General features: G+C 42.3%; 3 protein-coding genes across 9 annotated transcripts in view; 2 read left to right on the top strand and 1 right to left on the bottom strand.

Moving 5' to 3' along the window:
• Window positions 1-657: 657 nt before the first annotated feature.
• On the bottom strand, window positions 658-4,681 carry LOC125964244 (uncharacterized). Of its 2 annotated transcripts, XR_007477044.1 has the most exons (3): window positions 4,128-4,681; window positions 2,514-4,042; window positions 658-2,142 (listed from the first exon to the last, which is right to left on the bottom strand). XR_007477044.1 is itself a non-coding variant. In XM_049709193.1 (2 exons), the coding sequence occupies exons 1-2, from the start codon at window positions 4,679-4,681 to the stop codon at window positions 3,985-3,987; spliced, it is 612 nt and encodes a 203-aa protein (XP_049565150.1). In that variant the 3' UTR covers window positions 658-3,984. The 2 variants fall into 2 exon arrangements, 1 of the variants encoding a protein (XP_049565150.1); XM_049709193.1 differs by having other exon boundaries at window positions 658-4,042.
• Window positions 4,613-6,909, top strand: LOC101278028 (histone H2A.Z). 2 transcript variants are annotated; one of them, XM_004263563.4, is made up of 5 exons: window positions 4,613-4,827; window positions 5,271-5,348; window positions 5,637-5,750; window positions 6,101-6,230; window positions 6,473-6,909. In XM_004263563.4, the coding sequence occupies exons 1-5, from the start codon at window positions 4,825-4,827 to the stop codon at window positions 6,532-6,534; spliced, it is 387 nt and encodes a 128-aa protein (XP_004263611.1). In that variant the 5' UTR covers window positions 4,613-4,824; the 3' UTR covers window positions 6,535-6,909. The 2 variants fall into 2 exon arrangements, with proteins under 2 accessions (XP_004263611.1, XP_033257843.1); XM_033401952.2 differs by lacking the exon at window positions 5,271-5,348 and having other exon boundaries at window positions 4,693-4,827.
• A 1,324-nt stretch (window positions 6,910-8,233) lies between these two features.
• Window positions 8,234-15,435, top strand: part of DNAJB14 (DnaJ heat shock protein family (Hsp40) member B14) — a 47,986-nt gene continuing 40,784 nt past the window's right edge. The window contains exons 1-2 of one of the 5 annotated variants that reach the window (XM_049709189.1): window positions 8,234-8,250; window positions 8,474-8,628. In XM_049709189.1, coding sequence (XP_049565146.1) covers window positions 8,496-8,628 — 133 coding nt within the window. In that variant the 5' untranslated portion in view covers window positions 8,234-8,250; window positions 8,474-8,495. Of the gene's footprint in view, window positions 8,251-8,284; window positions 8,629-15,435 lie in introns of those variants that run through there. The other 4 variants (XM_049709188.1, XM_004263562.3, XM_033401941.2 and 1 more) reach the window with 4 other exon arrangements.

Here is a 15,435-nt window from a genome sequence, read left to right as displayed (position 1 = left end):
AAACTCCATAGTATCAAAGACTCTTGCTCATTCTATCTGATTTCCTTTACATGTGGCCTGCATTCCCAAGTTTATTTCATGGTCCAAAATGGCTTTCCAACTTTGTCTTTATTCCAGTCAGTGAGAAGAAGAAATGGAAAAGAAAAGGGCTTGTCTCTTTTAAGGAAATTTCCTAGATCTTTTTTGTGCCTACCATTGCTGCTTACACCCTTTGGTCAAAACTTATTTCCACGGCCAAATGTACTTATATTCTCATGACCAAGTGTCCCACTAAAAATTTGAAGTTCCAGTACTGAGGAAGATGGGAAAATAGACACAGGGTTATAACCAGGAATCACTGCCACACTTACCTTCTAACTGCTACTTCCTTACGTTAACCTGTCATTCTAGTCAATCTCTCCCCTTGTCCATTTAAACAGAAATTCTTCAAGACACTTCAGCCCATGTTTTTTTCTGTCCTTCAAGCTAGAGGAACTGTCAATTTGGCAGCCAATCAGGTACTTATTTTGTAACAGCCTTAGAAATGTGGCCTTAATGATTAGAGCATTGTTTAAATTTTCTTCCTTGTCTAATCCTCTCAGCTAGATGGAGGGAAGAACCTGAGCCTTATACATCCCATCTCCCAACTGCTATTGCTTGGCCTGTTGCCTGGTACAATTTAATGGTTGTGTTCTAGTTTATCTAACAGGCTGAGAGCACCAAACTGGAATATATCACATCTATTCCTTTATTAGGGAGGGATTATATATCATATGTTGTGGTGTACAGTATTGTATTCCATTTCAGTTGTATATATAAAGACAAAGAAGACAATACAATAATAAAAATGTGTTAACTGTCAATAACAATCTCCTTGAAATTATGTTAAAAACGTATGATAGGGACATTATTATGCAAGTGAATGTACAATTTAGCTGGAGGGATAAGTTATTAAATACCAATATAGGTGAAATATTATTTAGGAAAACAATATCAACACATAGACTCCCTCTCTCTACCCAGCAAATCCTAAAGATCAATAATAGACAATGAAAGGATAATATGAGAAGAAAAGACCCTCAATTTTTTAATTTTAAAATTAACAGCAAATTTCCAAAAATTTTGAGGACTGTTAACATACAGAAAAAATAACTTAGTGCTGTATTAAAAGAGATATTGGGTCCCATTATCTTTGAATTGTTTTTCCTGAAATGGCAATGGATCAGGTAGAGTAGATTCAGCTGATCCTTTTTACTTATGCCCTGTATTTGTGAATTAAGTGTGTGAAATCTGTGGTCATGGGAGGTGTATAACTGGGAAATTTGGAATTTAAATCCATGGTCTTTGTTTCATCAACACTGAGTTAAACACATAGGCTTCTCTTAACATAATCACACTTACGTGAAGAATTCAGGGAGAACTATGGCCTTTGTGCCACAAATATTAGTACATCATATTAGAATATATGGAGTATATTCCTCACACTTCATGAAATCCTTTCACAATTCTATGAGATTGGCTTATCTAGTGCTGTGAATCCCTCTATAAAAAATGAAGAAACTGTGGCTTAGAGTTCAACCTACTCAGGGCCATATAGTTAGTAAGTGGCTGGCTGCCCAGAATCATTCCCAGTTCTTTTACTCTAGCTCAATATTTTGTATTATACTGCAGCGGGACTCAGTTATCGACAACTGAGTGAGCCCTTGAGGGTACTTTCTTTCCCGGATGCCCTAGGTGGATGCCAAGATTCTAATATGGATTATCCAACCAAAAGAATTCTGCCATTATCTATCTAGGCCAGTGGTCCCCAACCTTTTTGGCACCAGGGACCGGGTTCTGGGAAGACAATTTTTCCACAGACCGGGGGCAGGGGGGTGGTTTGGGGATGATTCAAGCACATTACATTTATTGTGCACTTTATTTCTATTATTATTACATTCAAATATATAGTGAAATAATTATACAACTCACCATAATGCTGACAGGAGACGGAGCTCAGGCAGTAATGCGAGTGATGGGAGCGGCTATAAGTACTGATGAAGCTTTGCTCGCTCCCCCGCTGCTTACCTCCTGCTGTGCGGCCCGGGTTCCTAACAGGCCAGAGACCACTACCAGTGGTAGGCTGATATCCTTTGAAATAACTGGGAAGTCTGTTTGCATTTGCTTAAAAAACAGGTGTTCAAAGTAAGATATACTCGAGAAATTTGAGATTCCCCAGTGTGAGACCATCTCTCAAAAAGTCAAGAATAGAAGTTAACATTCATACTAGTGTTTGAGAGGGGATAATAATTGGTCATAGAAAGTGTGGCTGAGTTAGGAAAAGACTACTAAGGAGAAAGTCAATAACAGCGGAGCCATCTACCTCATATTAGTTTAGTTTCCTACGATAAGAGAGCACTTACTAAGTAGCTGACTGGGTACGGCATTGAACAAAAAGAATTATATAGCTCTGGCTATATATATACACACGTGTATTACATGTATTAGTATAAACCCAAGTTGAGGAGAAACCAAGAATATTAACACATTTTTACCATGCTGTTTCCAGGGCAGCAAAGCGAGTAGGAAACCTTCACAAAACTGCTGTGAAAAGTGTTGAAACTGATATTCTCCTATTCTCCAAAGGATGAGGAAAACTATTGAAAGCATTAAACCAATTTTGGATTTTAGTCTGGATGTTGGATGACTTGGTTGCATATACTTCGGGTAGGTTTCAGGCTTGCTGCTTTCATGTCAAAGGACAACAATGCACTAGACAGGGAAAAAGATTTAGGAATCAAAGATACCTTATTTCATCCCTCCCCAACATCCAGTGTAGAAGATACCATAGTTATCATCAAGGGCTTGCTGTGTGATAAACACGTTAGCGCATACATCACATACCTTTTCCTTTAATCTTTCAACAACCATGTGAAAATAGGTGTTCCCATACCATTTTCATAGAAGAGGAACTTGAAGCTCCAAAAAGTAACTAAGGTGACACATTGAGAAGGAAGCAGAGCAGAATTCTTGTCTACCTGCTCCTGACTCATTCTCTTAACCACTATTCAGTGAGGCAACAGGGAATTCCTTTAGCTGGGCCTCATGGCAAAGAGTACATATATAGTCTCCAAACTAGAAAAGGTATTAATGTAGGTTTGTGAGTTATATATCAGGAAGCCTCAGTGGAGCTCAGGTTAACTATTACATCAGGTTTCATAGCTTTTAATGTCATTATATCAATTCAGTGGGAGAACTGATTAACTCTTGCTATTGATTACATCCTAAGAAATCTCAGTTGCAAGGGGAAGAAAATAAGAAGCCTTCGTGTCAAATTGTTGGGAATCTTGGAACTTAACTCCTAGAAATAGAGAGGTCCTCTAATTTGATAAAATCTTTCAAATTGAAACCCGAACTACAGTATTTAAAAGTATGTATTTCAAAATTTCTTGACGTCAGAAATACTGAAATATGTTTAAAATGTAATACACTATTAAATACTATAAATGTTAAAGATTTAGATCACTACTTTCTTCAAGCAGCTGGACATGTATACAGGTGTTATTAATCTATTAGTTGGAAGACTAGGTAGCTGGCATTAGGATCGTACTGTGTGTGTACAGTACTATTTTTTAAGCCCACCATTTGCAATTGATTACACGGACCATCTGTAACTGTCTGTGAATCATGCTGGGAGTTACCCCACTGACATTTACCGAACATTTGTCATGTAGCAAACTGTTTAGCATACAAGTTGACACATAATAGCTTTAAGGTTTCACTAAATCAACTTTAGACACCAGGCTATAGGTACAACCCATTGACATGTAATTTCCAGAAAAACATGGCTTATGATTTAAGAAAAGATAACCGCCTCACCCCAAGCCCTCTATGGGTAGACCAAAACGTCTTTTGTGACCAACGAGGTGACTTTGCCTCACTGAATTTCCTGTGAAACTATCCCGTTGGGGTGGGGTAGGGGAGGTAGGGGAGTCACAAGTCGTGAGGAAAGAAGAGTAGGGACATTCAGCTGAAAATGAAGTTGCAACAGTGGGTCGTGATCAGTCGGTGGCTCGGGACTCGCCTAGGGGGAAGGAACGCGGCATCACTATCAAGGCTGTGGTTCGCGATGAACTCGGGGCTCCTCTCACTGTACGCGTTCGCGCTACCTGTCAGACCGGAGGAGCCGCAGCGATGCAGAGGGGACCGGGGAGGAGGGTACCCCGGGCCCCGGAAGAAGGATGAGGACTGGTGGGTCTCCGCCTGCGAGGTACTCTTGCGGGGGTAGGCAGGGCGGGAAGGAGGGCGCGCTAGACCCCGCGGAGACTTCACGTGGTCTCTGGAACCAGGCTAGGAGAAGGCTGAGCGGGTGACGTGAGTTGGGGGGGAGGGGGGCGGTGCTCGGTACTGCATGCCCCTCCCCTAAGCCTCTCAGCCCCTCCTCCCAAGCACGTGACCACAGCCGGCGGGTCCCCTTGCTCCCGCAGCGTAGCTCGCTCTGTTTCTTCCCTCCCGCCGCCGTGCCCTTCTTCTCCCCAGTTCCCATCCCTCTGCCCTCCCCCACCACCTTCCCCACGCCCCAATAGCGGCTCGAGCTGCGAAGCGCCCGCCCCTCCGCCCTTTTCTTCGCTTGCTCATTGGCTGGGGCTTCAAGGACGCGTCCCGAGGGCGGGTAGCAGCCATTGGTGGGATGAGCAATCCGAGTTCCCGGATGAGGGAACATTCTGCAGTATAAAGGGAGCGGGGAAGGCGGGAGACAGCGCAGTTTGAATCGCGGTGCGACGAAGGAGTAGGCGGCAGGTTCTCGCTGGGTGTTTGACTAGTCCTCTCTCTGCCTTGCTTGTTTGAGCTTCAGCAGAATTTGAAATGGTAAACTTGGTGGAGGCGCTCGAAGACTCCGCGGGTTTTTGCCGGCGGGAGAAAAACCCGTTACAAACGGAGATGGGTTTGAAGCGGCAACGGCTGGGAACGCGCGGAGACAGGATTTGGAAGAGCGGGGGGAGGTGTTTTGTCGGCGGCGAGCGGAGCAGCCTCCGATCTCGCGGCGGGCGGCGACGGTTGGGTGGCGCGCGCAGCGCCGCTGGGGGCCGGCGGGCGGCGAGCGGGTGGACGGCGGCGCGCGGCCGCGGCGGGCGCGCAGCGCGGGTCGGGCGGGCGGGGTCGCCCTTGCGGCGCGCGGCGGGCCGAAGACCCCGGCTGGGCACGGGGCCGCGCTCGCGCCCGGGCCGCGCCGCGGTGGGGGAGGGGCGCGCCGCCCTGGTAATCCTATATTCTGCGTTCCTTCTTCGCTCGCGGGCGTGTGCGCGCCGCAGGCTGGCGGTAAGGCTGGGAAGGACTCCGGAAAGGCCAAGACAAAGGCGGTTTCCCGCTCGCAGAGAGCCGGTTTGCAGGTCAGTCAGTGGTGGTTCGTGCAGTCTGGGAATCGTGGCGTTTTTCTTTCCTTTTCCTCTCTTGTTTATCATCACTCTAGATGAGCGTTTCGTCTTTGCGTGGGTGATGGTGTCGCGACTTGGTTTACCGATACAATAAATATCAGGGAGGGGGGCGATCACGTGTGTGGGTGCTGGGGCGCGTTGCTGCACCAGCGTCCGTTCCCCTTGCTTTGGCGCGCGTATAATTTTACCGTCTTTGGCCCGTCTACCTTTGTGCATTTATGTTTGTGTATGCTAAAAATAAAGTTCCCGGTGGGCCGTATTCATCGACACCTGAAATCTAGGACGACCAGCCATGGACGTGTGGGCGCGACTGCCGCTGTGTACAGCGCAGCCATCCTGGAGTACCTCACCGCAGAGGTAAATGGGTGTACGCCTATAATCTGGGAAAGATTGGGGGGGTGGGGTGGGGGGAGGCGGCGGGAGGGAAGGAGGAAAGTGATGCAAGAAAACTCCCAGGCTCTAAACGCGGCGAGAAGCTTCTGACAACGCTAGAGGGGGCTGGTGTTCACGATGGGTTCCCGCTGGGCTTGAGTTTGCGGCTTCAGGAAATAAAATTGCGTTCCCCCTTTATAGGTTTTGCGTATCTTGCCATTCAGGTAGTGGGGGAGATGACACTTGGTAGATACACGTTCATGAGGCTTTGATTCTTGTCAGGATCTTGAAGATAAGGAAAGCGGGAAGGAGATTGATTACATTCTGTCTTCTAGGTACTTGAATTGGCAGGAAATGCATCAAAAGACTTGAAGGTAAAACGTATTACCCCTCGTCACTTGCAACTTGCTATTCGTGGAGATGAGGAATTGGACTCTCTCATCAAGGCTACAATTGCTGGTGGTGGTATGTAAATACTAAAATTTTAATTGCTTTAGAGAAAAGAATTCTTTGCTTTAATTCCTACTAGTAATTTTCAGTCTAGAAGAGGACACAGTATAGTTTCAGTGATCTGTAGTATGGTTGCATCATGAAATTTGATATCTGTATGTATTTCTGAATTTTTACTCACATTTAAAGACGTCTTCCAAGTTGAACATTAAACTATCTTGGTTTTAAAGTACTATGTTATTTTATCCTTCTTCCAGGTGTCATTCCACACATCCACAAATCTCTGATTGGGAAGAAAGGACAACAGAAGACTGTCTAAAGGATGCCTGGATTCCTTATTATCTCAGGACTCTAAATACTCTTAACAGCTGTCCAGTGTTGGTGATTCCAGTGGACTGTATCTCTGTGAAAAACACAATTTTGCCTTTTTGTAATTCTATTTGAGCAAGTTGGAAGTTTAATTAGCTTTCCAACCAACCAAATTTCTGCATTCGAGTCTTAACCATATTTAAGTGTTACTGTGGCTTCAAAGAAGCTATTGATTCTGAAGTAGTGGGTTTTGATTGAGTTGACTGTTTTTAAAAAACTGTTTGGATTTTAATTGTGATGCAGAAGTTATAGTAACAAACATTTGGTTTTGTACAGACATTATTTCCACTCCGGTGGATAAGCTCAATAAAGGTCATATCCCAAACTAGTTGTGTATAAAATCTGCTTGATTGTAATAGGAACAGCTTTGTTTTGAATAGGTATCTTATCCAGCAATAACCTAAGCACATTTCTTTCCTTGAAATTAAACTCTTAATTCTGTACATCAGAGTCAGAAGGCACAAGTATAATTTATTTTTACTATGTAATGAACTGTTAAAACTTCAGCAGGAGCCGGAACATGGGACAGGTTGCTGTTTTCTAGGTTAAGTTTGACCATCTCCGTTTGTTAGCTGTGTTTGCTGTTAGTGACAGCAGCCCTACGCCAGAGCACTGTGGTGGAGTTGGGTGGGAGAGGTGGGGAGCAGGTAGGGGAGTCCTGTACGTAGCTCCCTCCACGGAAGGAACTTCCAGTTTAGACTGAGAATAGTGTTTCCTCTGTGCTGCAGGCTGTTTTGAAGGCTACTTGAATTAAATTGTTCAATACACGGTAACATCTTTGGGGGACGTGCTATTCCCGTTTTACAGAGAGGAATCAGGATTTTTATGCAAGTCCTGAGTTCATATTTGCTGGCATGGCTAATATCTCTACTGAGCATTGTGTGAAAATGGTTATTTTGTAGTACGGATCATTTCGACACTTGGTTCCTGGCAAGTTCTTAATTTTTGAAATTTGGAAGAGGACATTACCAAGCAAAAAGTGGGCCCTTTCCCTTCACCGAGGAGACCAACATGACATGGTACATCATTTCACAAGGGGTGATGTTAAAATGGAAGAAGGGAGAAAACCCAACAAGTTTACTTATGTGATGGTAATACGCTCTCAAAGAGCTGATTTCCGTCCTGTTTCGGTCATGAAGCCTTATTATGGTTGTGGTTTTCACCAGAATAAGTGCAAACTACAAATTATGTAAGCGTTTGCTTTGTACCTCTTGGATGTACTAAGTTTAATGGCATCTGGGTCAGAAAAATGGTGTATCGCTGAAATACGGCAATGAAACAGGAGTGAGGGTCAAACTAAGCTCTCCTGGGCTTCCTGAACACCTGTGCCGGAAGCGCGGTCCTCACCTGACAGAATCCTCCCGAGGCTGGGGGCCCAGAGGCGGGGCCTTCGATCCCTGGGAATCTTCCTGAAAACGGACGTCCCCACCCCGACCCGTCGCCTGGCCGCTATAGGAAGGCGGGCTGCCGCCCGAGCGGGCCTCCCCGGGAGGTCAGGGGGCACGTCACTGCCGCTGCAGGCGGCCGGGTCCCCGCCTCGGCGGAACCCCCCGGCGGTCAGCCGGCCCGGTATCGCCCGCACCCCCGGCCCCCAGGTCGGTCGGCCCCGAGCCGGGCCGCGCCAGGCAGGGACCGCCGAGTCGGCTCGGGCGGTCGGACCCGGGAGGTCAGTCCGGGGGCCGGGAGGGATGCGGCTCGAGCCGTAGCGGCCCACGGGGGGCGGGGAGGCCGCCGAGAGGAGGCGGAGCCGCAAGCCCGCCAGCGCGCCGGGGCCCCGCCGCCGCGGTCGCCTGCGCTCCTCCCCGCTCGCCTCCGCACGCCCCCAACCCCGGCCAGCCTCGCCTCCTCGGCGACGGCGGCTTCCGCCTCTCGTCGCTGCGCTCCCGCAGGAAACGGAAGAAGGCGCAAGCCATGGAGGGGAACCGGGATGAGGCGGAGAAATGTGTCGAGATCGCCCGGGAGGCCCTGAACGCCGGCAACCGCGAGAAGGCCCAGCGCTTCCTGCAGAAGGCCGAGAAGCTCTACCCACTGCCCTCGGCCCGCGGTGAGGCCCTCGGTCCCCTTCTTCCCCGGCCGGTCCCCGGGCCGCCGCGCAACCCGCCCCCGCCCCACCATCGCCCCTCTGGGAGCCGCAGGGCCCCTGGGCCCCACGACCCCGCCCGCCCGGCCCCCCGGACGGTCCTCCCCGACACACCCCCGCCCCGGCCCTGACCGACCCAGCCGGGCCCGCTGTGGACCGCCCGAGACTCCTTCCGCGCCAGCTTGCCTGCGAGATGCCGGCTCTCAGCCGGCAGGCAAGAGTTGCCGGTTCCCTGGTCGGTTTTCGTAAATGTCCAGCTGTCATTCTTCCAGGAGATTCGTCTGGTCCTGTCTTACCAGAGTGGGGCTTTATATCTGGGTGTGTGGGTGTGTGGCCCCCTCCCTCCTCATCTTCACCCCCAAATAAGGTCTAGGCCCCTAATGAAGTGAGAGGAGCGGGGAACTCTTGGTGGTTAATGTACAGGTCCCTGGTTCCACCGCCTCTGGGGTAGGAAACACTGTTGCCAAAGCAAACGTTTTCGAACACCTGAGATGACATTGTTTTTCCGAGAGAGAGTTCTTTAGAAGAGAGGAGCACAAGAATGATAAGAGTCAGGAATGATTTGCTAAATAGTATCCGATTCGATAGCACCATAATTATCGGCAAATGAGGCACATGTTTAGGAATAGAGTACTGGACTTCCTTTAGTCGAAGTCCTGTTCTTGTCCTGCTTTCTAGGCTATAAAGTAATTATAGCCAGCATGTATTGAGTGCTTACAGAGTGTCTAGTGTTTTACATGAATTGTTTCATTTACTCCCCAGAATAATCCTAGGATTCATTTGACCAGGTTTACTCATAGGGAAACAGACTTTTTGATGAATGAATGAATGAGTAAATGAATGAAAATAACTTACCCAAGGTCAGACAGTAATTAGTAACAAAGTCAGAATACTACTTGAGCTCTCTAGCTCCAAAAGGCCCTTCACCACTACACTCCATTGTCTGGCCGATAGGATACTGTTTTCACTTGAGGTTCAAGATATTTCCAGGTTAAGAAAAAAATTATCAGTAAGTCAGTAAGAATGTGGGGAGACCTGTTTCATTTTGTTGTTGTTTTTTTAATTCTTTTCTACATTGTTAAAGCCCTTGCATTCCGTACTTTTCTCTATCCTTTTCATTACACTGCTGCTAAGTACTGTACCAGGAAGGACAGGAGAGGGCAATGAAAGAAAAGAAAGTGATTTTTTGTTTTTAGTGTGGCAAAAACACAACAAAATTTACCAACTTAACCATTTTTAAGTGTATAGTTCAGTCGTGTTAACCATTTTCACATTGTGGTACAACAGATCTCCAAAATTTTGTCTTACAAAACTAAAACTCTATGCCAATTAAACGATTCCCCATTTCCCTACCCACCCAGCCCCTGGCAACCACCACTGTAATTTCATTTAAAAATTTGGCTACTATAGATAACTTATATAAGTGGAATTATATAGTACTTGCCTTTTTTGACTGGCTTATTTAACTTAGCATAGTGTCCCTGAAGTTCATCCATGTTGTAGCATAAATGTACCAGGAGTTCCTTTTTGAAGGCTGTGTAATATTCCGTTGCATATATATGCACCACATTTTCGGCATCCATTCTTCATCTATGAATAATAGATTGTAGTTTCCATATCTTAGCTACTGTGAATAATGCTGCTATGAACATGGGTGTGCAAATACCTCTTTGTGATCCTGCTTTCACTTCTTTTGGATATATACCCAGAAATGGAATTGCTGGATCATATTGGTAATTCTGTTTTCACTTTTTTTGAGGAACTGCCATACTGTTTTCCATAGCAGTTAATGCCATTTTACATTCCTGCCAACAGTGCACAAGAGTTCCAGTTTCTCCACATCCTCACCAACACTTGTTATTTTCTGTTTGTTTGCATTTTGGTTTTTGATAGTAGCCATCCTGGCAAATGTGTGGTGATATCTCATTGTGGGTTTGATTTGCATTTCTCTAACAATTAGTGATGTTGAGTAGCTTTCTATTTGCTTTTTGGCCATTTTTATATCATCTTTTGAGAAATATCTATTCAAGTCCTTTGCTCATTTTTAAATTAGGTTATTTTTTTGTTGTCGAGTTGTAGGAGTTCTTTATATATTCTGGATATTAACTCCTTATCAGATATGTGATTTGCAGATTTTTTTCTCCCATTTTGTAGGTTGTCTTTCATTCTGTTGTTTCCTTTGATGTACAGGAGTTTTTTAAGTTTGATATAGGGCCATTTGTCTATTTTTGCTTTTATTGCCTGTGCTTTTTGGTTTCATATCCAAGAAATCATTGCCCAGAGTTAAAATTTTTTGAATTTCTCAACTGTATGACCACATGATTTCATTTAGTCATTGTCTAGTCTTAGAGGGACAGTTTTAACATTGAGCATGTAACCACTCGAGATGATACCTTGGCTTTTGAAGCCTTGCCCAAAACTAACTTGTAACCTTAATCTTGGGCAAGTTAGATAACCTTTCTAGCTTTTAGCATTTTTGTCTGCAAAATGGGACAATAAGGTACCGATTTTATAGGGCTATTATGAGAATTAGATGAGTTAATACATGGAAGGCATTTAACAGCACTCAATTATTTTGGTATCATTTCCATTTAACAAGTGTGAGGCTTTGAGAATTTTTAAACTTGTAGTCTGTAATTCTATCATACAAGCAACTTGAATCAATCTGCTAATACTAAAGATACTGTAAGATATCAAAGCACAGCACATTGCTCTTAAAGTCATGAACATAGGGAAAATTAAGAAAATAACAGTGCAAGTTAATAGTACAGTGTATTGTATGGCAATATGTGATTACCAAATAAAGTGGTTGATTACAGTTGTGGTGTAGTCTGAAGACCTTATTCAGGTGCAGACTTTGCCTCTGACAGCTTTGTAACCAGGGATGAGTTGCTTAACGTTGCCAAGCCTTGTTTAGTTACGAGTAAAAGGAAGATTTTCATCACAGGGCCCATGTGAACATTAGCTAAGTCACATGCAAATACTTACAGTGTATTTTACATAGAATGTTCTCAGAAGATGTTTATTGGAATAATTTAAGAATTCAGGGGAGGGAAAGATCTAGAACATTTGTATAAGTTTCTGATAAAATATTTCATGTAGAAGGGAATTGAAGCTGTTGGTTAAAATGGAATTTAAAATTTTTATACCTGAATTTCACCTATTCTAGACTACCCTCAAATCCTTGTAACAAAGAGTTTTGATGAATGTGTTTTCATGCTAAGATAGGCAAAATAAAACATTGCATTTTGATTTCTCTTATATAGTGAATGAGAAGATGTAAGACTAAGTTCTAGCTAAATTCTAGAATTTTTGTCCTCTTTACGTTTTATTCTTGCCAGGTGAGAAGTCTGATTGATAAACCACTTTAAAAAGCTGGCAGGAGTTTCCCTTGAGGAAAAGCATCTTCAAATGAGTCTAGGACATTGTTGCTTTCTAAGTATTTAGTTGAGAATATTATTTTACAGTTTATTTATTGCAGTGGACTTCTAAGCAAATTGAACTTTACAGCTTTCAAATATTTTCATACTGTGAGTTTGGTTTATGTTTGAAAGGATTGATATATGTATATGTCTACTTACATAGGACATATAAATATTCTGGAAAAGTAATGTCAGCATGCGAAAGTAAATTGCATTTTAGTTTCTTAAACTGTATATTTATTGGATTATTGATATGTTTTGGATTTTTACAGAGATACAGTCTCACTGTTTTAATTCTTTACATTGGTATTTTAATACTTTAGTGTTTCATACTAATTGGCAGGCAGTTTGAAGTATAGATTTTTTTTTCAGAGAAAAGCATTTTAATTGTTTTCAAGAAGTTCATAGTAATTTGAACCAAATGGCAGCCTCCAGCTTCAAAAAAGGCCATCCTGTGTCTACTTTATTGAATGGATAACTCACGTATAATTTGCAGCATCTATCAGCACAATAGCAATAAAAATAGTCCTCTTTTTATTTTTCCCCTCAGATGAGACATATGTTTGTAGATTTTTCTTCTTTTTTTTTGGCTGCATTATTTTTAAATTTAAATCTGATAAAAAATTCAAAGTTCTCTCCTCCTTTGTCACACTTAAATTGGTAAAATAAAGCTTTTAAAACTGTCATTTCACATCTGTAGTAGTATCCAGCCTATTCCTTTCAAGACAATTCCGTTTTCTTCTGTTTCTGACTTAATCAAAATTTAGTGACAAGTGTAAATTATACATTCAGAACAGTTATTTTGATAGCACCAAGTGTTATAAAATGATCTCCAAATTTCAGCTAATAACCAAACTATTTCAGACATTATAGTTGAAGAAAGAATACTGAATTTGGTTTGAGCCTTAATTTAATGGTTTTGTGCCCCTACATCCATAACTGTCTTTCTGATCCTCAATTTCCTCATCTATAAAATGGGGATATATTTATTCAACAAATATTTACTGAATCCATACTTCTTTGTGGCAGGCACTGCTCTAGGAACTAGGGAGTCAGTGAACAATAAGACAGTTCTTCTTCTCTGGGAACTTACATTCTAGAAGAATGAAATAGGAAGTATCTGCTGGACACAGAAATGGCTCAATTCCTGTCATTCCCCTTTCCTTTCCTGGGCCGCAGTTTTATCTGTAGTCTTCACAGGATTATTATAAGCTTATTTTATTAAGAGCTATAAGAATTTCATGTATTACTATTGAATACTATGGTAAAAGTATTTGGATGGTGCCTTGGAGTTAACAATATAGTGTTCGTCTCTTTTCTGTCATTTTTTAATTACCTATTTAAGCATAAAATAATTACCTTAAATTAGGATTAATCTCTGTTTGGATTCAACTACTCATTCCCTTCTTAGTTAACATGTAGTTCTCCTTGCCTTGCACTTATTCCTTGTATTATTTATGTGTATAGCTGTTCCTCTCCTGTTGTCAGGAACTATTTTAATGTTAATCATCTTTTCTACTCATAGGGTGTCTAACAGTGTTTTGCATATACTTGTGGCATCTGTAAAGCCTAGATTTTCTGGAATAATACTTGTTTATATAATTTTATTCCCTTATCAATGAAGACAATTTGTTAAATAAATAAATGAAAAAGTTATAGCTGTAAGCCTTTTCATGGTAATATATTCACAAGTGAAGTTTTTCCATGATTGGACAAGTGTGCAAAAATGTATGTATAAGGGTTGTCACTGTAGCAAAAATTTGGAAAGAGTCCATCAGTGGGAATTGATTAAATAAATTGCATTGCATTCATACACTATGCACCTATTAAAAACGATGATGTGCCTCAGTAATTTTCCATCCACTGACCCACCTCACCCTGGTTATTGGCTACAAATTCCCAGCTGTCTTAATGAATTCAGAGTTCAGCCTGCTCTCTCTCCCCTATTGCAATAGTTCTGAACAAGGTCTTAAAAAATAAAGATGATGTGGACCTAGATTTATTGCTCTTAAGTGATATATACATTGAATTATGAACTTAATAAAGGTAGGCTACAATCATATGTAGATTATTCTCATTTTGTTTCAGAATATATAAGAAGCTAGACAGCTAGCCAACTAGAGTAACTAGAGTTAAATATACCAAAATGGTTGAGTGATTTTTTTTCTTGTGTAGGATTTATAAGTGATCTTCACTTTGTTATGTCTTTTTTAATGAGCTGAACAACATTACTTTTATAATCACACAAATAAAAGCTATTTCCAGTTTGTGAGGAGGAAGGAAAAAAATCCTTTTTTCAAATCATGTGTTCTTATTTTAGGTTTTGTTAGTGATGGACATTATATATAACAGGTGTGCAGCAGAACCTTATGAAATAAAAACATCTTGGTTTTTCACTTTTGGATTATCCACATAACCATTTTTAATACTATATTTACTTTTCCACTGGTCCTTAATACGGAGTATACTTAAAGTAAGTACAAATTACATTAAAACCACAAGCAAGGCTGTTTGTCTGGAAAGTGAACACATAAAATAAGGTTGCATAGTTTTAAAACCAAAAGTAAATGTACTCTGGTTTATAAGTACTGTATCTGCCCAATTAATATTTGTAATACTGCACATTATTGTGGTAACTGAGATCTCCTATGATAGCTAAGACATTTAATAAATCAGAAAAGGCCAGTGTGTTCTAAATTCTGGCAGTATTTGAAACTGAATCCATTACCTTCTCAGGCATTGGTTCCAGTGATTGTTAATCCAGAAAACCTTGCTGATTCCATTTTTAAGATGATAAAACTGGATAGTGAGACCCAGAGGTAATGGAACTTGTCCAAATTTTCACTCTTCTGGAGCCAAAGAGTGCTTGGCGTGAGTGCATGTATACACACAGCCATTGTTAAGCACAGCTCCTATGCATGAAATTGTAGAAAGATTTTCAGTATCATAATAACTTGAAAATTTAAAGCAACTGTATGATCCTGCTTTAACAATATCTAGCATCTAGCTTTTAACATGGAAGATGTCCATGAGAATGTGTTCGTGCTAAGAATGAAAGGGAATGTACAGATAACTCCTAATTAGCATGCATAGGGACTTTGTGGCCACCTGCAAATATAAACACATATAACCACTTTCACATCTGGCTTTAACCATTTTTAAAAAATAATTTTTCTTTTATTGGCTGAAATACTTCTATAAAGAGACACTTTCCCCTCACCTGTCTTAGGGTTACACAGTGTTGCAGTTCATATAGGAAAGGCAGGATATGATAAGTGCTTGACTGCTTTTATCAGTTTTCAAGAAAAGGAGTTGGCTCCCCTTTTCCAAAGGCAGATAATATTATTTT

Source organism: Orcinus orca, chromosome 4 (genome assembly GCF_937001465.1).
Source record: "Orcinus orca chromosome 4, mOrcOrc1.1, whole genome shotgun sequence".
Taxonomy (NCBI): Eukaryota; Metazoa; Chordata; class Mammalia; order Artiodactyla; family Delphinidae; genus Orcinus; species Orcinus orca.
The sequence above is the reverse complement of the archived record's forward strand: the minus strand, read 5'-3'. Positions and strand labels throughout refer to the sequence as shown.

What these genes read in the sequence shown, in the direction of transcription:
- LOC125964244 (XM_049709193.1), bottom strand. Translation starts at nt 4,681, where the DNA reads ATGTTCCCTCATCCGGGAACTCGGATTGCTCATCCCACCAATGGCTGC. An exon ending in CGGCTCCTCCGGTCTGACAG is followed by an intron (nt 4,043 to 4,127) that starts GTAGCGCGAACG and finishes CCTTCCCCCTAG; the next exon opens with GCGAGTCCCGAGCCACCGAC.
- LOC101278028 (XM_004263563.4), top strand. An exon ending in CGCAGAGAGCCGGTTTGCAG is followed by an intron (nt 5,349 to 5,636) that starts GTCAGTCAGTGG and finishes CTAAAAATAAAG; the next exon opens with TTCCCGGTGGGCCGTATTCA. An exon ending in GGCTACAATTGCTGGTGGTG is followed by an intron (nt 6,231 to 6,472) that starts GTATGTAAATAC and finishes TCCTTCTTCCAG; the next exon opens with GTGTCATTCCACACATCCAC.